This window comes from Anthonomus grandis, chromosome 1, assembly GCF_022605725.1.
Source record: "Anthonomus grandis grandis chromosome 1, icAntGran1.3, whole genome shotgun sequence".
Lineage (NCBI taxonomy): Eukaryota > Metazoa > Arthropoda > Insecta > Coleoptera > Curculionidae > Anthonomus > Anthonomus grandis.
The window spans coordinates 29,151,376-29,173,277 of NC_065546.1; the positions used below are offsets into that span (position 1 = coordinate 29,151,376).

At 31.6% G+C, this 21,902-nt stretch overlaps 1 protein-coding gene across 15 annotated transcripts in view; it reads right to left on the minus strand.

The window, feature by feature from the left end:
• The window catches only part of LOC126735097 (obscurin-like), a 168,588-nt gene that overhangs the window by 121,148 nt on the left and 25,538 nt on the right, over positions 1-21,902 (minus strand). For 13 of the 15 annotated variants that reach the window (XM_050439044.1, XM_050439027.1, XM_050438999.1 and 10 more), the window contains exons 6-8: positions 20,915-21,085; positions 20,699-20,864; positions 7,146-7,238 (exon numbers count right to left, since the gene is read on the minus strand). In XM_050439044.1, coding sequence (XP_050295001.1) covers positions 7,146-7,238; positions 20,699-20,864; positions 20,915-21,085 — 430 coding nt within the window. Of the gene's footprint in view, positions 1-7,145; positions 7,239-10,219; positions 10,362-10,511; positions 10,581-20,698; positions 20,865-20,914; positions 21,086-21,902 lie in introns of those variants that run through there. The other 2 variants (XM_050439078.1, XM_050439085.1) reach the window with 2 other exon arrangements.

The window sequence follows — 21,902 nt, forward strand, 5'->3', positions numbered from 1 at the left end:
CTATAGTAAAAGCTATTTCGAACCTCCAAAAGAGTTTCAGGTAAAATGGAATTAGCACCTTCAACAATTTTATTTCGCAAGTCGTCTAAATTTGTTAGCCTACTAAATTCATGCTTGTAAATGGTCTGCTTAAGGTAACCCCAGATAAAAGTTATTTGGAGACAAATCTGGATATCTAGGAGGCCATTTAATATCGCCAGTCCCACTTATAAGGCGGTTAGGAAAAGTATTTGTTAAAAATTCTTTTACCCTAGCCGTGTTATGAGCAGGACAGCCATCTTGCTGGAAATAAACCGATCCCAGGTCTACATCAGGTAGGATTTGAATGGCAGGAAGAACTTGGTTTTGCAGCAACTAAAGGTACTTTTGGGCGTTTAAAGTGCCATCAATAAAAAATGGCCCTATAACATTGTAGCCCAAAATACCTGCCCAAACATTCAATTTCTGAGGATACTGGGTACGAAACTGAACACTTCTGTGCTCGTTTTCCTGAGACCAATAACGAACAATGGAAGGATTGTGTCTGCCATATAATTGAAAAGAAGATTAATCAGAAAACAAAAATTTTTTAAAAAATATATTTTAATATTAAAATATTATTTAATTTAACTCATGGTTTCACAAAATTCTATTCTTCGCCACTGGTCTTCAGGAAATATTTCCTGAGTTTTTGAATACTTGAAACATTTTGTACCCATATTTTTTCCAGATACGAGCAACAGTTTTATTGCTCATTCCCAGTTCCTCTCCAACACTTCTAGTGGACCGTGTCGAATCAAGTTCTAGGGTACTGCAAGCGATTTCTTCCCACCGTTCTATATCCTGGACCACTTCAACAGGTGGTTCTTGACGCTTTGTGTGGCATTTTTTACAATCTTGAAGACAAAAAGATGTCTCAAAATTTGTAACCACATTTAAAACCGTTTTTGCACAAGGAATCGGTCTATTCTCAAATGTCACTGAAAACAAATCTCTACATTGTACTGCCGAATTGCCTCCATAAAACCATTTAATTAGTTGAACTCTTTCGAAAAGGGTATAAACAGCCATAGTGAAAAAAACACGAAAATAACGCTCAAAAATTATTAATGCAACGTGCAGTAACACAGCAAAGTGAGGTCTGCTGACTCCCGGTTCAAAAAATAAAAACGAAAAATTCCGCCGCCTGCAAGCCGCAACCAAGCGGTGTTGCCATTATTTTGGGTAATACGTAGCTCACGATAACACGATCTGTATATGGATTAAATACGAAAATGTTAAAGACCATTAAAAATTGCCTAATAATTCCATTGACTAAGCTAATAAATCTTTGTTTTAAACAGAATACTTTTCCTGAAGTTCTCAAAGTGGCCATTGTGGTACCAATTTTTAAAAAGGGTGATCCTTTTAGCCAGAAAAGTAGGTCAATATCACTTTTGCCTATAATATCTAAAATAGTAGAAAAGTGCATGGACATTAAAATTGTTGAATTTTTTGAGACGAATAGTATCCTCTCCCAGTGCCAGTTTAGGTTTAGAGAGCATAGGATTACTGTCCAAAGCATCCTACATCTTGTCTCTGATATAATAGAGGCATTTCAGCAAAGCCTTTGACTGTATCGATCATGACATCCTTCTTCAAAAACGTGAATACTATAATTCAATCATAATAGTATGAAACTCGTTGAGTGTTATCTTTAACGTACATCTCAGGTAGTAGGGGTCACAGCTGTGACAATCAGAGATCAATTCTGGGGTCCATTCTTTTCTTAATTAATATAAATGACCTTCCTGAAGGGGAAACTCTTGTGAAATTCACTCTCTGTGCCGATAGCACAAGTACTTCCTATGTTGCAGATTCATATGAGGAATCGCTTTTTGGATCCATGGCGGCACAGATAAAGGCTGAAGATTGGTTTTGCGCAAATATACTGCTTTTTAATAGCGATAAGATACATCGGGTGAAATTCTCTATGAGAGATCTGTCAAATGTAGAAAATGCATCAGAAGTGAGTTTTCTTTGCCATTTTTCATTCCCATCTTTCACATGCAATTTTTGCCTGGGGCCATACATCAGAGGTAAACAAGTTTTTTGCTTACAAGAAAAAGCGGTAAGAGTGATATCTGCCATAGGTTACAGGGATGATTGCAAAAATGTTTATGTTAGTCTTTGTCTCTTGACTGTGCATTGTTTGTATGAAGTTTCAAGCTCACAGCCCAACTAGCAAATTAAGTTCTATAAGGTCTGTATAAACAACTATAAGATATATCTTTTAGGATACTAAAACTCCTTTAACGTGCTACACAACAATTATATAATCCTTATACAACCAAAAAGGGCCCATTTTTATAGAACAGTTTGGTAGTATAACAGTTCTATTAAAAGTGTATACAACTCTTATACGACTGTTTTATGTACGTTTATACAGTTACTATAAAATGGTTTTATAGTGTGTCACGTAGGCACACCTATAAAATGGGATTAAAGCGGCACAATAAAAGTCTTATAAAATGGTTGTATAATGCATTATATTTTTTTATAATGCTGTTTTTTCGAACACAATGAAAACATTTTATCATTTAGCAGCTTAAAAAAGGCATTTTATTTTTTAGTGCAGAAAATTAGAACCAAATTATATTTTAAGCGTGTTATTGTGAATAAATCTAGAGGTTGTGCATTGCATTGTTGTAAAAATGGAGACTTGGGCGGATATCGGTCGTAAAAATATGGCGGGGCAGTTATAATATAGCATATTTTATTAAATCATTTGGAAGGTTTGAATTGCACAAATTTTAATGCAACGCAAATTTTATTGATAGATTGTAGGCATGTGTTTGGCAAAAAAATGAAGCGCTTTAATTTTGGTTAAGTTTCACGTAAACATTTAAAAAAATATAATAATTTTTTTCTTAAAATTCTTTTTTTTTAATGATTTTAATGGTTTATTACAGCATGTATTACAACATCAATTTAGTTTCATGTTTCCAACTTAATTGTTCATAATGGCGGAGATACAAGAATTCCTTATTTAAACATGGCGATTTATAATACAACAATTTTATCCCGAATAACTGCCTTAAAGAATGTTTCATTTAAAAATAAAACGGTATACGATAAAACTGTTTTATAACGAAGAATATATAGGCACTATACAACTGTTTTTGACAAGTAATAATAATATTGAGATTCACGAAAACTAGGGGTTGCCAGATCTTATATGGTACCTAATAAAAATTTAAACTTTTAAATCAGCTGATAAATATTTAATAGTAGGCGTTCTCGGAAACACTGATCCGGTTGACCCAATCATCAGCTGATATCACATATCTTTTTTCAATAGTGTTCATTAAAGAAAGATGCAAGATAATCAGCTGATGATTGGGTTAATCGCATCAGTATTTCCGAAAACGCCTAGTAATAGTAGAGCGCTCCATAGTAATATCAAATATTTATTATAGCTAAAGGCAAATAGATAGCTCATCTAAATTGAACGCCGCCGCCGTGAATCGCTCGGAGATAGCAATGCCGGTAACCCTCGTGACGTCAAAAACTACAGTTCTAATAAATGGGAATATCCAATTATCTGTCACTTGTCAGAAATATCCAATTATCACTCACTATTACGTCATGTAAATCTAGCATATTGTAGTTTGTGACGTCACAAATCGTACAACATTGCTGTTATGAAAATAGGCCATCCTCTTAGTTTTAGTATAATGTCCTTGGTATTCACCTCTACCTTATTTCGCGCATGCGCTTCATAGGTTGAAAACGTTAAAATTTAAAGCAAAAAAAGACATCCTCATATCAATCAGCTTGTCGCGCGGGCCTATAGAATATGAGGGAAGTGTTCTTATTGGTTGGATTTTATAGCTTCAAAATATGTGGAGAGTAGGAGAGTTAAATAACTGATTCGTTTTCGGTATAATCTGTGCTAACTACTTACTATACCTACCTATTTTAAGAAAAGAGTTTTATAATTTTTTAAAACGCAAGAGAGAATAGGGGTTTACATTATTCTAAAAGAATATCGTTGACGTCATATATTTTTTTAAATACAATACAGGTAAAATTTTCTTCCAACTATAAAATTTTTAGGTCAACGTGACAACCATGCTCCAAAAAGTTCAAAAAGGACAAAGCGATATCATGATCATGGCATTATACGGTTGTTTAAGGTGGTTGTGTGGGACTGGCGGCACTATACAACCTTAATAGAATCTCTTACATCCTAACCTCAAAAGTGAATGTATTTATTATTGTTATTGTGTCGCCTGAGATTTGAATTTTGCCTTTGTGTATAATAATTATTTTTTATACAATATAAGTTATGTTTAAAATAGTCGAGAAAAATATTAAGTAGGTATATATTATGTGTATCATCACTACTATTCACCTTTAATAAATGCTCTGGCCGGAGAATCACAAATAAAACATCGAATTTTGACTCTTATTGTTTGATTGCCATAAGAACTTTTAACAACAATGCCGTCATTCAGTAGTTGCTTTGATTCGTTAACAAAATTTTGAAGATATGATTTCAGTGGAGGTTTTTCGGTACCACAATAGATTCCAATAACTAGGGGTTTAACTTCCGGAATTTCGTGAATGTTGCATAATATTGGCCAAAACTCGCACCTGGAACTTTTATGTATTGGCAGGCCGTCAATGTTAAAGTTAAGGGAAATCGATTCTATGTTAGAAATATTCGGCAATGGCTTCAGTGCCTCACTAAGTACCGAGATAAAGCCATTGTGCCAGTAAGTGCCATTTTCTAAGGAAACTAGAACTATCGATTTGGGAGTTCTCAATATTGGTCGGGAATCTTTTGGTAGGAAATTTGGAATAGCTTCATTCCATATGGTAAAAAGCTCCCTTAATGCTGAATGTGTAATATTATAAGAGGTTGCCCAAGTAATAAGCCGCTTTCTAATTTCAATTGTTTTCTCAGTTTCAGAAAGCAATTTTGTATTTTCTTCGTCATCAGTAGAAATCGGACCATCATTTACATTATCAAAAGAAGTATCCTCAGATTCCAGATTTGGAATATCCATACTATTACTATTATTGTCTGGTTTGTCTTGTGCGATCGGAGGAATTATGTTCTCAAGCTTTGTGGTATCAGGCCTACTTCCATTAAAATTAGAACAAACAATCTCTGGATTACTTGCAAGAATTTGTTGATATTTTTTCTTACAAGCTCTTTTAATATTACCACTGCGTTTGTAAAATTTTTTTCCACTGAGAATTCATTATTAAGTATTATTATTTTAATTATATTTGTCACCCATCAAAATAAAATATTTTAGTGCAAAAGTGAGGTTACGGCATTCACTTCACTCTTATAATGCAGATCTTAGAACAAATTTATTTTGTCAGACACTGTTTTATCCTATAAGGCATTTATAAAGGAGAATGTCGTTTAGTATCTAAAGTTCACGTATAAAAGTGTTTTATTATGCAGTGCAATTCAGTGCTATAAAATATTTATTATGCAACACTATACAGCTTTTATAAGACAAGCTTAAGTAACTATTTTATTGTGTTCTAATGTAGTATATTATAGAACTTTTATACAATAGGTATACAGGTCTTATAAAATTATATTTTTGATATTGTATAAAACTTGCTTATAACGTATTATATCATTTTAAAAGAAATTATCGTATATTGCGTTATAGGATATATCCTAAAAGCCACTATAAAACCATTTAATACAACAATTTTATTTATAAAACAAAATTATCGCAACAAAAGGCTTAATAAAAACAAACAGTCCCTAAAACAACGCAATTCGATTATTATACAATAATTCGATTCTTTTAGAATTCCATTTTGCTAGTTCGGGGGGATGTCCATGACTACAAGGACTACAAACACTTATGCAAGGAACAGTTTGGTACCTGCCTATTGGCGTCTGGGGAGATGTCATAATGGTCCAGAGCTATTAATTTTTTTAATGTATTATCAGATATGACTAAGGTTTTACCAATTAAAGATTTTAGGCAAGGGGTGAAGGATTATCAAATAAACAATGCGTTCTATTCTTTTAATGAGTATTTTAATTCAGATTTTAACATGTTGTAAGTGCCATTGTTTTTAATCTTTTGTTTATTTTTTAAATCTTTTTGTTTTAGCATGCTGTATTAACAAACCTGTTTTAATTTCTTTTTATTTAATATTATTTTATCCCTTTTTGACGTATGTAAACTATAAATGTGATAGCATGAATAAATTATTAAATATTGAATATGGAATGTTCTCCTCAAGCATCAATCCAAAAACTACAAAAAATGCCATTAAAGTAAAAACATAATATTAAAATTACATCACTTGGTCACTTAAGCTATCCGAACTTGTATACTAAACCTTTTCTGTAATAGATAAATTTTCCTTTAATTAACTCTATGATGACGAATTTGTATATACTTTATAATATAGTCCGATAACACCATCAACTCGTTAAAATAAAATTCATGTAATTTTTGCAGTCGTTTTAAAACGATAGAAAATTTCGTATATTTAGAACAGAACGAAAATAGCGAAATGCTGACCCACTTCATGAATCGCGCTGGCCCACCTTCGCAATGTCAAAATATAAATTACTTCACTCTCATTCGTTTTATGGCAGTTTTTCTGACTGTACTCCCTTATTTTTACCTGGCAAGTCATCGCACCTTCCTTTAAAAGGTCACGTCATATTTTCATAAAAAATTTTCATCAAAAAAATTTCAGTGAATTCGTACCAAAACCTTCATTCCAATAATGGAATTTGATTTGTGCATCTACTATTTGGGAGTACTAGCGCTTATTTTAGTGGTCATTTACTTGTGGAGACGCATATAATAGATGACCTGGGTGATTTGCGCCCAAATGGGATGCATTTTTGAATCTATTTATCGGCTGATCACTAGTTCCAGTTTTATATGCTTACTGGAGTTCGTGGTGCTAGTATTGATCGTGTATAGGATCTTCCTAGTGATCGATGAACGATACTTAAGCCCCAATGGAGATTGATGACTGTCTTTACTACTTAGGATTGCTGACACTCCTGATGGTTTTGGTGCATATTTTACAAAGGTTTCATCTTTTATAGCAGAAAAAAATCATTTTTGGTCATGTAACTAAATAAAAGAAAGGTTTTTAAAAGATATTTCTTTGCTTACCTTTAGCAGAAGTTGATAGTCGTTTATACGTTGTATCGGAAGTTTTAAGTGTTCGGATATGCTCTTGTCATCACCAAGACGTTGTGATAACTCCTAAAAAGAGAAAATACGTTATAGCATATAATATTTAAGTGCTACTACTCAACGTCAGTTGGAAATAAATTGAAGCTTAAATTGTTATTGGTTTGGTGGCCAAACTAATTTTCCTGGATATTTTGGCAGCCAGTTGGCCAGTACATGGTTAATTATCTTGATTTAGGTTTTTTTTAGCCAACACACGTAGTATTAGAACTGCTTGATTAAATTGTATAATAATATAATTGCAAATTGTAGATAGAAATTAGCCCTACTTATGCCAAAATAATAATTTCAATCCTCACAAGTACAACTCATAAATATTTTTTTTCTCGGAATGTTTAGCCAAAACTTTGAAATTTAGATTAATAAAATCATCACAGAAATATTTCGGATTAATCGGTTGGTGTGTTCTTGCTAAACAGACATTCGACGCTGTTTATATCTTTGAGACAAACAAGCTCATTGCCAAAAATCTATTAAAAGAACGGATAATGTGTTCGGGAAAAAATTCTTGACTGGAAATTAAGTTAAATTAAATCTTTTACGAGTAAATAAAACCCGATGGACTGGAGTTAAATGAAACTGAATTTGGGTTCGGTTGCCATAGAGTGGTCATGGAAGAAAGTGAAATATCGGCCAATAATTTATTAATTAGTAGCAAACACATGTTTTTCTAGAATCTCCATGAAAACCACTATTTGGTGCAATATTTTTTAAAATTACAACTTGAATTAAAGCTCTGAGTAGAGAATATTTTAGTAATTCTCATGTTTTTTGTTTCCCGTCAAAGCATCAAGTAGTTTGGAAGATATTCGACTTGTAAAATTCACCTTTAGCATCAAAAATCACTTTTGAACCCTAATATTAAAAAGTTTCTACGATAAAAAAAGATAAGAAAGAAGAATAGAAAGAAGATAAAGATCTACGAAATTATTACTTGAACAAGGTTAGACTCATATGGTTTGTTAAAGATCATAATTTTTATTTCATGAGAATGAATCAAGTAGTTTTGGAGATATTGGGCTTGAAGTAAGCGATTACCTTGAGCATGAAACATCACTTTTGGACACCATTACCTAAAAAGTCTAATATCTACGAAATTATTGCTTCGACAAACTTGGAGCCTAAACATTATTTCTACATTTCTACAAGTCCTTAGTGAATATCTTGTGAAAAAAACTACTTAACGGATTCTCATGAAATAAATTTTTTGTTTCATAAGAATCCGTTAAGTAGTTTTGGTGATATTGGAATTTGGTAATATTGAATTGAAGTGAATGTTCACATTTCTAAAATTATTACTTGTACAAGGTTTTAGACACAAAACATTTTTTGTATAGTATACTTTAGTGAATATCCTGCTTTTGGTTTCGTGAAAATACATTAAGTAGTCTTGGAATTATTGGACTTTAAAGTAAGTGATCGCCTTCAGCATGAAAGATCACTTACTGGTGATGAAAACGAGATTGGACCCAACACAACATTGTTACTTAAAGAAAGTTAGACCTGCAACAACATATGTAGTTTATACTTGTCGTTTGGTAAGAATGCATCAAGTAGTTTTGGATATATTAGATTTTAAATAAAATGACCCCTTTGAGCATCAACACCACGGATTGTATGATTTGGATTTTAATAAATAAAAAGTTTAATATCTCCAAAATTGTTACTTGGATCGATTTGGATCCTAAATTGCATTAATACATAATGCTTTGAGAAATCTTAAGCTTTTTGTTTCAGAGAATGCATCAAGTAGTTTTAGCAATATTGGACTATGTGTGTTATCAAAGCCATTCTTTCAGTATTAATTACGCACCTTCAACATTAATTACTTTTGTACCCTAATATATAAAAAAGTTTCATATCTTTAAAATGATTACTTTAATAGGTCTGGACTTAAACTGGTATATGTATAGTATTCTTTAATGACTATCATGTTTTTCGATTCGTGAGAATGAATCTGAAGATATTGGATTTTAAAATGAGTGATCATCTTGAGCATTAAACATAACTTTTGTACTCCAGTACATAAAAATCTCATATCTACCATATTATTGCTTTGATAGAATTGAACCCAAAACAACATTTGGACAGTATGGTATAGTCAATATCTTGTTTCATATCTTTCGTTTCGTAGATATGCATCAAATAGTTTTAAAGATATTAGACTTTAAAATATTCACTTTAAGAACCAACATCATATATAAAAAGTTTAATATCTTCAAAATTGTTACTTGGATCAGTTTGAATCCTTAGCAAATTTGAACACAATACTTTAAAGAATATCATGCTTTTTGTGTCAAGAGAATGCATCAAGTAGTTTTGAAATTATTGGACTTTGAAGTGAGTGATCACCTTCAGCATCAAAAATCGTTTGTGGACTCTACTTGATATACAAAATTTTAATATCTACGAAATTATTACTAGAATACAGTTGGACCCAAGACAATATTGGTACAGTATGCTTTCGTGAATATCATGACTTATATTATGTGTGAATATCTTAGGTAGTTTAGGAGATTTTTGATTCTGAAATGAATGATTAACTTTTGAATCCTAATTCATAGAAAGTTTGATATCTCCAAAATGATTGTTTGGAGAGGCTTAGAACTTAAACACTATTTGTACATAATACTTTAAAGAATATTATGGTTTTTGTTTCATGAGAATGCATTAAGTAGTTTTGGAGATATTGGACTATGAAGTAAGTGACCACCTTGAGCATGAAACTTTACTTTTGGATACTAGTACATGAAAGGTCTAATATCCAAGAAATTGTTGCTTCGATAGATTTGGACCCGACAACACACTTTTACAGGAAATTTTAAAGAATATCGTTCTTTTTGTTTCATAAGTATAATCCAAGTAATTTTGGAAATTTTGGATTTTAAGGCAGGAAAAGAATACCCATGACCGTGAATGTCCTTGAACACTTAATACTGACTATAATTTCGCATCAATATAAGAATTTACGCTTGATTACTTCACAGCATTACCACTGACACACGATTCCATTACATTATATGACCCAGACAATCCCGAAGCACTATAAATCAAAAACGGTCACTAAATATTATCCAACATCCTCAATAAACTCGATCCAAGGTGACAATTGAATCACTACTACTTAACTCGCACCACCACTCGGATTACGTAAAGCGCGGACGGTAAAACCAGTGACGTCACTGGTAAGCAGCCCTAGTGTTGCATATAACTATGATCGAAGGACGGGATACTTTTAATTTTAATATAGAAATGGTGACGTAGACGGAGGTTCGTTGTTCCTACCTGTGGATTGGAAATCAGGAGAGATGCACTTACGCTCGACGGACGCCGTTCGACTGAGAAGCGGAGCGGGCGTCGCGACGTACGAGCTAAAGATAGGCATTGGATAGACGACGCCGACGACGGTGGCGGTTTTAATTTTCGTCCGGATGCAACGATGTTGATGCTTGAGCTTGGCTATTGCGGTTCAAATGTCCATGATACGTAATTGATTATATTGGCATATATTACAACTCAAGAAGAAATAAGAAATTAAAAGTTAAATCTAAATTTAATTTAGAATTGTTAAAACTTAAAAAGAAACATTGGAAATAATACAAATCATGATTCTACGAGATTGTGGTCATTGTCTTTTCGGAGAACTTAATTGGAATCTTGTGGTGTTCGAATGGAGATGGTATGAGGCGGTTGTCCGATATAAGTAAAGTATGGCGAATCCTTTTGCACACTATTTTTTTTCTGTGTTTAAAGCCAATTCTATAATATTTTAATTTTGCCGAAGTGACCGACGAGTTTGAAGCCTAAAAAAGCCATGGATTCTGACTTTTTTAAAGTTTTTATTCAATCCTAAGTCTGTATTCAAATCTCTCACTTTCAGGCTAGGACATTTTCCAGACGGTCTAAAAAAATCCATTGTTACACCTAATTTTAAACATTATAAAATTCATTATCAACCCATTAGACTATGAAATAGTCTGACAAGATTTTTGAAGGATTCTACAAAGATCAATATTATCACATGGATTACACCTGTCTGAGTAGATATTAGATCCTCTCAGATCGTAGATCCACTGTTACAAACCTCTGCATTTTTTGTGAACATGTATCACATGCAATCTTAAATAAGCAACAGTTTGATGTAATCTATACTGATTGTGCAAAGGCATTTGATAAGATCGGCCACGACATTTAAATATTCTAGATCATGTTCTATTTTATATGTATATTAAGAGTAAGTTCGCATTTTTAATGATTTTCTATTGGCAATCAATATAATACCTAAGGCATCTGTTCTATAGAAGTAAATTTGCTTCTGCTGTAACTGTAATTTATATACAGGGTGTTCATTTGAAAACTTCCCACCAAGGATTTATCGAAAACCACTGTTTAAAAAAAAAACGCCGAAATACGTCAAAAGGTTTGTCAAGGGGGACAACTTTCTAACCTAAAATTACTTCACCTTCTTTCACCCTCTGCCCCCCAGGGTTATCCCCTTAAACACCCTGCATGTTTTCCTGAGTACAAGATATAAAAAGACCAGAAAACTAATCAAAATTGTGTAAGATGATGGTATAAAATCTTTTATTTGATTTTTTAATCCAAGGGTAAAGCATTAAAAAATGTTATAGCCCAACATCTTGATCCATCTTGATACCTTTCAAGTCGCCAGTAAGATTGAAGCAGATTTTGCTTATTTCTAGTAAAATAATTATGAACATCTTCGTGGGTTGTGAACTGCTGGATATTCTGCTTTACGTATACCAAACATTCGTACACAAATACACAAGTCACAGTCATCAATTTCCATTTTATAAACACCTCCTTTCCTGTACCTCAGACCCGCCATCATTCTTACTGCTCTTCTCTGGAGCCCAAATACTCTCTTAACCTCCGCTGAATATCCCCAAGCAATAATGACATATGAAATATGCGAGTGAAATAGAGATAAATAGGATATGCGAAGAACTTCAGCAGGCACTTGTCAAGTCAAAATAGGTTACAAATAGATTTTTACCCAGTTTGCTTGCAAGAGTACTTATGTGATTTCCCCACTGCAGCTTAGGGTCCAAAGCTATATCAAAGAAGCTCATCTCAGCTTGATTTAAAACATTACTTTATCCCATAGAAAACATCATTTGTTTTGTCTTGGCTGCATTAAGTAGCAACTTGTTGGTCGAAAACCACTGTTGAGCTCAAGTCCGGGCATTCCGACAGAGTTGAAGGACCTTCAATAGCGACTTAGCGACTAGCTGTAATTGGGAGATTAGTGTCATCAGTGAAGAGTGTATATATTGCTATGGTTGCAAGAAGTGGTAGGTCATTTGTATAAATAAGAAATAAAATAGGTCTCAAGATAGACCCCTGGAGAACTCCTACAGAAATAACACTCTTCGCCGAGCTACCTCCATTAAGTTCCATCTGTTGATGCCTATGTTGCAGATAAGATTGGAGAGTTAAACAAATGAGAAGTATTAAACAAATATCAATTTTACATAATTTATTTTAGATCACATCAGATAATTATGCTGACTTCTTTAAAGGGATAGTATTGCTATATCGGAAACTATTCTATTTAATGCCTTTATTGAAAATACATAATAACTATAGATAGGTGTACATAGATATTATGCAATTTTTCTGCCAAGACAAAAGCAAAAATGAAATAAGTCCTATTAGTAAAACCATGGACAAAACTCCAGTTTTCTTTTTTTTAGTCTAATAATAGTTAAGTATTTTCAAGAAAATATTTAGATTTAAAAATATATTCTTATTTCACTTATACTTGTATTTCACACACACAAACAATACATACATTTAAGTTGTTATTTAGGCTTATTCCTAACATCCTCTATTCTACGTTTATGAAGACGGTTTCCTCATGATGTGATGTTATGAAAGTATCGATATTTACCGAAAGTAAGTCTACAAATTCGAAAAGATCGCCTTTAATCGCCCTTCTTCCATACTACGGCTCCAAAGTTTACTGAATAAAATACAAGTTGCTTCACTCGGCGAAAAACCTTTTATCTTTCGATCTCAAAGGCAGGCCGCCGAGCTCCTCGCCCACGGGGAACTAGCAAAAAATGTAAAGGGGAATTCTGGTAAAAAATACCTATTATTTTACGAGTTTCGTCTAATTCGAACTGTAGGGGAAGACGGAGCACGATTTTATAATAACTTTATTATCTGGCATAAAATTATTATTTAATGTACCTACTTGGGAAAAATATGTAAATTGACAATACTTTAAATAATTTGTTTTTATAGCCACCAAACTAAATAAATTTTACATTATCAAAGTTTACGTAATTCAAGAACTAAATGGTTATTTTTTTTGTATCTAACTCTTATTAAAGGTTGTTTTGGTACGACCGGTTTCATTAGGATTTATTTTTAAATCAAAGTCAAAAGTTTGTGTGAAAAAATGCATATATTACTGTTACTAAATGTAACAACTAAAGATAGACATAACTACTAAGTAATGACATGTTTGAATTTTTAATGATTGATTACTACTTTTTTGACGTTTTTGTTATTTTGTCAGACTAATAATAACATTACCAAAGACATTATAAGTAATAAACGTAATATTTCATTCATAACCAGCCCAAAAATGTGGAATTTTATTGTTTTAAAATTAGTAGTGAGAGAGAAAAGAATGGAGAAAGTGCTGTTAGTACCCCTTGGAAACAATGCATATTTTCAATTAATTTTTGTTTGGTTTGTTGCCAGTGGGGTAGAGCTTATGCACTAGTGCAAATAATATTATAATAATCGACAAATTTGTTATTTTCATTTTCCCTCCCTTACAAATCGGGTTAGGATTGTGTACTGTACAAATAATTTTCTATATCTATACGTGTTGTTTTCGTCGCTCCTGTGCAATTTTAAATAGAGGCGAAAAATGTCATTACATAATTAATTAACCTTAATATTTTTCATGTGATGACGCTGGTGGTATAAATACAAAAGTCTTTTGCTGTTTAAACGTAAACAAATAAACTTACTGATGAGACGTTAATTTGGATTTTAATGCTCTACTCTCTTTACTACACAAGAATGCACCATGTTCGTTTTTTTTGGCATTAATTTTCTCCAAAAAAGTACGAAAACAACAAAAAACTGATAAAACACACTCTAAATACAAAAGACGCCCTTAGACTCAATAATTTAAAGCGTTTATTTGTTTTAATTCCTTGGCAACATCGCTCGGGATTCATTCATTCATAATTTTTGACAGAACTCGAAAAATAGTAAAACCTGCGTGAGACTGTAGCGCAACGTTGCCGAAGTGACTAAATTTTTTAATGCTCCAAGATATTTTTGTTTTGACTGCTGCTTTTATTAATATTTTCGCTTTTAAATTAAGTCGATTTTTCTATGAATTTTATTAATTTTCGATTTGTTTTTTTTCATTATAAGTTATGTTTCCGACTCAAATAACCTTTAAAAGGTATTACATTTTTTAATACTTAAAAAGCGGATAAATAGCTCTGGCAAAAGTGCAATATTGTAAAAGAAGGACAAAAGATGGAGAGGAAAATATATTTTGCCATTTTAAAATGTAAACAATGTAGTCTCTTAAGCTGGATTTATACAGACAAATAAAGTAAAATAAAAATAAAATAAGAGTTAAATGTACAAAAGTTCCATAACGCATTTATATAGCAAAATAATATAAGAATAAAATAAGAAGTTGACCAAAATCCAACTTTCATATTTTATTTTATATGAAAACGAAACTGCGCACGTTATTTTGGTCACAACACACCCTCTCAAGACAGAGAGGTACTATAACCTGGTATGTAATTGGTTACCCTTATTTCTTATTTGTTATTTTATTATATATATATATTTTATATATATATTTTCATTTTTCGGACATTAAAAAAACATTAAACCACTTCCACGCTTTGTAAAACAACTGTCTACCGAACAATAAGTCGACATTTTAATATAATAATATAAATATTTGTTTACAAAAATTTGTGCGCATGATATCTAATAGTTAAAATCCATAAAATCTCTACTCAATACTGTATATTTTAGATAACACTGTATCCACCTATGTGTCTGCTATTTGAAAAGCATATAACTGAGGTATATCCGGGAATATTTATTTCATTCTCATTTATAAGTATATGATGTCACGTGTGTTTCACAAATACAAGTAATTAAGGGCCTTATATATAAGTATATAGCCTATATATTATATATTATATATTATTATAGCCTTAGCTATATCAGAGAAAAACAAACCACCGAGAAGCGACAAAACCCGCATTTACCGTTGATTTTCTGGGGTCCAATTTTGGTGCCCTTGAGCGGGCTTAAATGACTGGCCCTACATATAAAGTAACGGAGAAAAATCGTTTTGGCAATTTAATAGTTCCGTACACGGAGAGAAATCCGACAATTAATAGACTAAAAATTTTATTGGGAATTTAAAATCAAAACTATTACATTATTATACTGTTGGTATAGTTAAGTTATAGGTATACCTAAACTATACCGGGTGACACAGGAAAAAGGGAACACGCAACAACTTTTTTATTTTTCAAGATAAACAAATGTATGGAAAAATAAACTGGGTGTCCCATTTAAAATAAGAAAGTTCGCGTCATTTCCGGTTCAACCGGAAGTGATCAAAAACAATTGAATACGTCAAAATATGCCTTTATAACCATTCTATTGACATACCAAATTCATCATTTGTTTATCTTGAAAAATAAAAAAGTTATTGCGTGTTCCCTTTTTCCTGTGTCACCCGGTATAGTGCCAACTATAAAAATTACCATTTAGGATGAATAATGAAAAACTAAAAATCTTCTAAACAAACTTTTATTTTTTGAGGTAATAATATTGGCCCATTGTATAATGAAACACAAAAATACATTGGCAATAATTAAATTAAACCTAGGTACATTTATACATTCCGCAAAATTTTTAGTTTTCGAACATTTTTATCTTTATTTGTTTTTAAGACCCTATTATTATATTTAATGGTGTATATTTTCAACCTTATAAATAATTTTAAGATAAAGGTTTTTGGAAAATGTGCACAAGGGTGTTCATAATTAATAGTTTTCCACACACCTGACTTTGAATGACATCCACGAAAAGCACAGGTATAAGGCATATTATAAAAGTTTTTAATAAAATAAAGAGACACAATGACAACACACACAAAAAATAAAGACAGAGAAAAATTCAGGCAACACTTGACTAGACTGAACCATAGATAAACAGTTTATAGGGGTTAAACAGTTTATAGGTGGACTGAACTAGGCGTCGAATATTACCGGACTAACCGACGGCTGGCAGGGGACCGGCAATAAGACAGGTATACCAAATAAGCTCGCACATGCGCAAGAAAAATAGGTCCCGGCTTTATCCCTTCTCGGTGGTTTGTTTTTCTCTGGCTATATCTCCAACATTTAAAACATCCAAATACGCCTAAAATATTCATGCACTGAAAATGTATTCCAGCCTGCAAAAATTCTTTTGATTTGTATGACATCTTAAAACCATCAATGATACTTCCAGCGTTGAGTTATAACACAATCGTCGCAATACCAAAAGAAATTATTGTTATCAATTTCTACAGTACATCTCTTACCGATGGTATACAATACATCAGTGGCGGATTTGCCGGTGAGGCAAAGGAGGCGACGCCTCACCTTGCATGTAGAAAAAAAATACGGTATTAAATTTTGTAGCATTTGTTAAAAAAATAAAAATCAATCATAATATAAAATCTTTTAAAAATTAATTTCGATAAGATAGTAGTACATTAATCCGGTTGAAGCAACAACGAACGCAACCGTAAAATCTATAACTAACGTCTAAATCCTATAGTCAGTGGTACCTTCCCGTTCCCTCATAATTTACAACTTTATGAACGTGCTTTCTGAGCTTTACCCGTCCATACAATTACAAAATAGAAAATAACTGTTGATTGAATATTTGGGGAAAATTGGGTTGAAAGAGGTGGACCAATTCAATGGCCACCTCGCTTCCCTGACTTAAATCCAATAGATTTTTATTTATAGGGACACCTTAAAAGTTTGGTTTATGCTAGTCCCATACAAACAATAGAAGAGTTTAGAAATAAAATTGTAAATACTGCGAAGAAGTGAGAAAAAGACCTCGAATTTTAGCTCGAGTGCGTCGTTGAATGATTCGTCGAGTAAGAGGGTGTACAAAAATGTTTTCCATGGCACCTGTGATTTTTTTACCAAAAATTAATAAATCAATTTTGTCCAGTGGCATGCAATAAAACGGTATTAATTTTTTTTTGTCAAAAACGAAGTGAGATACGAAAAAAATACAAGAGAAGAAAAAGTTGTATTTTTAAATGCTTAATCAAACAACAAACATTAGTTGAAACAAAGGCAGTGGCGCACATTTTTTTGCCAATAATATTTGCTAAGATGTCTCCCGGGACGCCACTAGACCTTAATTGCAATTTTAATCTAATTAAGGCTAAATTAGCCTCTTAATAAAGTAAATATTTTTTTTAATATTAATAAAAAAAAATATATTAAAAAAATAAAATTATCACCTTGTATCTTGAAAACTGTGCATTTTCGGTGCAACCCATGTTTAGAGAAACTTTTTCTCATATTTTTTTACAAGGAATCACCCATTCAAAAAACTCCGTCTATTTTTCGAACACCCTGTACAGGTCTGGTATAGAGGTTAATTTCTTCTTTGTTTTTGCATGTATTATTTACATTATAATAATAAATAACCGTATACAAGTTGTTTTATTCAGAACTTTAATTCTTTAAAATGCTTTGTTTCAAATTAAATCAAGGTAAATAGTGCATAATATTTGTTTTTGCCAAAAAACTAATAAATTTATAATAAAAGTTTTGTTGGAATTACACTATCTAAAAATAGCGGTTTAATACAGCATTATTTTGCAATAAGGAGTTAAAATATTCAAATAATTAGAATTGAATTGTTAGGGTCCATTGTTTTTAAGTAATAGAACTTAAACATATATTATAATTGAGGTTGAAGAAGTAGTCCATATTATAATTCCATAAGAAAGTATATTATAATTACTTTCTGGGTTTCGCCTCACGTACCAAAACCCTCCAGATCCGCCACTGCAATACATGTGTATAACACGGGCACCTTTCTATACTAGAGCAATGGCTTCATATAGTTCATATAGTCAAAGAGTAACAGTTGATAATGCCTTGTTTAACATCTATGTCTACATCGTGGATATCCCAGTGTGGTAACTTGAGATCACTTCTTTTCCTGATTTTTATCAATAATTTGGAGTTTATGTTTGGGTTTAGCTTTGCAGATGATTTTAATTTTGATAGTGATGTGGCTTTGTTTCAAGGTGACTTAAAGTTGGCCCTAAACTGATTCAAAAACAATAAAATGGTTGTTAATGGCGGGAAGTGTCGTATCGTTTCTTTTTTCTCGAAAGGTTGATGTAATTGTTAGGGATTATTATGTGAACAACTTGGACCTTCAAAAACGTGACGTAATTAAAGATTTGGGGGTTCTATTTCAGACAAACTTTCGATTTAATGGTCACTACAATAAGGCATATAAAGTACTTGGTTTATACGAAACAGTAAAGACTTTAGTATAGGAACGGCCATACAACTTTACACTAACGTCGGAAAACCGCATTTTGAGTATGCTTGGAATATTCAACATGGAATTCCGTAGAACCTTACTCTTGAAGAGAGTATTATACTTAATCCTAAATAATGTATTGTTGAAATTAGCGAGTACCTAAGGTATCCAATTTAGTGTGATATTTGCTTTATTTTAGTCAAGCCCTTTATTTGTCCTTTTATTAAGTTTAATTTATTTATTCCTAATTTTAATATTTCTTTTGTAACCTTTGTATGTAATTATCGTTTAGTTGTATAAAATACGACTAATAAAATCTTGTTAAATATATTTTTAGTTTTATCATCATACAGGAAAAAAAAAGAGAATCATCAAAAATAATTTGGTTTTTGGGGTCGAGTGGGAGGATTTTGACGCAACACGGCGTTTTAATGTATTTTTAGATTGGGAAAATAACTTTTTGCTTGTATGAAATGATAAGATTCAATAATAAAACAAGTCATAACGTATTATGTATATGATGCAAAAATCCAAAATTTTGGAATTTTGTGCTGAGAATCGCTTTTAGATATTTCCTTTTGCACTTTTAAAGAGTCTGAAACCTCTAGAATTACTGGATGCCATTAAAAAAGTCACACCCCTTATAGGTTTTTAGATATAGCCTTGTAAAGTTAGGGAAAAATACTTTTTACGTGAAAACTGTATTTTGCAAGATTGATTTCTTTATTTTTACGAATTTGAAAAAAAACGCCGACGCAAAAAAGAATCTGTGACCTAATTTTCAGATGTCCAATTTTCATATTTTTAGAGACATGTATGAGCACTTGTCCCTGGAATATTTATTTTACTTTTTGATTTTTTCAGCATTTCAATTTTTAGATCTCTAACTTTCCTACTTCTAGCGATATCAGAATTTTGTCTCTGATTTTTTTGCTTGAATTTTCCAACTTCTAAGACAAATATTTTCTTTTTAATTTTTTTTTTAAAACACTAAAATAGGTTTTTAACGGCTTTATGACAATAATGATATTATTGCATCAAATTTCAGATATTATTAAACAATTTTTAGATATTAGACTTCAGAGATATGAGCATTTTGTCTCACAAATGATTTTTTTTTTAAATTTTCAACTTCTAAGACTAATTTTAATTTTTTTAAATGTTTGAGAAAAAACGCTGAAATAGGTGTCCAGTAATTTTATGAGAAGAACCTATGTTTTTACCTTTAACTTTGTTGCTTTCAGAGATATAAGCAACTTTCCCTAATGTCTAACTTCTAAGGCAAATTATTTAATTTTAAAAATTTTTATAAAAAACTCTGTAATAGGTATCAAATAATTTTAGGATAAAATTTTATTTTCAGAGACATGAGCACTTTATCTCTGAATTGTTATTTTATTTTTTTAAATCTACGAGTATGATTGATTTTTCTATTTTTCAAATATTTTAGAAAAGACGCTAAAATAGTCGTACAATATATTTATGAGAAAAATCTGCGTTTCAATTTTCAGATCTGTAACTTTCCCATTTTCAGAGATACGAGCATTTTAGTCTCAAAAATGGTCAACATCCAACGCTTATTTAATACACACATAAATTGCAGAATTCACAAAAAAAATTCACTTGACTTTCAACAAACTATTAAAGTCCTTGAATTTTTTTGTTTTTTTCCCTGGAGTGCAAAAAATAATCTTTCGTCTTATTTCTGGAGCAAAAACATCAATCCCTTAAATTCTTGCAAGTTCAATAATTTTAAATAGGGATTCGGTATTATCACAATTTCTTCTTTAACTTTCCATACAGCACTTTCGCTATACCACATTGTTTAATCACAAACTGCAGAATTAATGAAAAAAACTTACCGCAAAATAATTAAAAGCAGCATCAGAACGATCCAAGAACTCTTGCGCCAAATGCTCGTCTCTGCAGTAGCTGACGTGCTTATCGAAATCTCTTTCTAGTCGAAGGAAAGCTTTTCCTAGTAAAGTCGGTTCGTTGGCATAATACTTTACCCCATCCATTAAAACACTAAAAAATGTTTATTAAAATTTAACCAAAGTTTCACATGCCATACGTACGTTCTATGAAACTCAGCAATCTCCTTAAAGTTTCCAAAAAGTACATCAAAATTATCCTTAATCAATTTCGGAGTTCTTCCGGACTCTGATGGAATCAAATAGTTTTGCACCACGTAATCCAGGTCTCTGACAAACTCTTGTTCTGTTTCCACTAGCTCCTTCACCACTGCCCTAAAGATCAACCATTATTATTTAATATTTTAATTAAGAGGCGTCCGGAGCGACCCGTGTTTACAATTCGCAATGAATGTGCAAGAAAACTGTATAAAACATTGAAAAAGAAGAAATTAAACAAAAATTAAATATTTTTTTTACATATTTTTTTTAATAATTTGTTTTTGCGAATAAATTATGATTATGGCCAAATAAATAAATACTTAAGACTTTTTTTGATGTAAAATACAATTAATTATTTGATAGAATTAAAAAAAAATACATTATTTTTTTATTTAAAAAGCTAAATAGATTTTTACGATGCTACTTTTTATAATCCGAAGTATGCCATTGTTAAAAATGAGAAAGCTGTCCTAGTTTATAATCTACAGCGTAATTTTAAAAATCTATGATCTTGCGACTATAACGATTGATTTTTGTATCTCTGTTACTATTTAAAATTTGAAAAAGTAAAAAACAGTTTTTTTGGGTTTTTCCACAGAACACGGATATGTTTTATTATTTATGTATCTGTTTTATTGTAGAGTTTTAGAATTTTGAGATAAAAAAATTAAATTTGAATTCCCTTTTGAGCAATGTAACATACTCCACGTCAGATAAGCGAGTCTAGTATACTATCCAGAACCCACTAATCTGATGTGCAATATTTTCTATCAGAATTATATGAGATGAAAAGAATCTTATTTACAAGGAGAGCATCTCTCTTCCTTTTATAAGTTCTTATGGGAAGTACACGAACCCCGGCCATATCTGTCAATCTATCATTATATGCTTGTGTGATATATCGGTAAACAAAGAATTAATTAATCTAGAA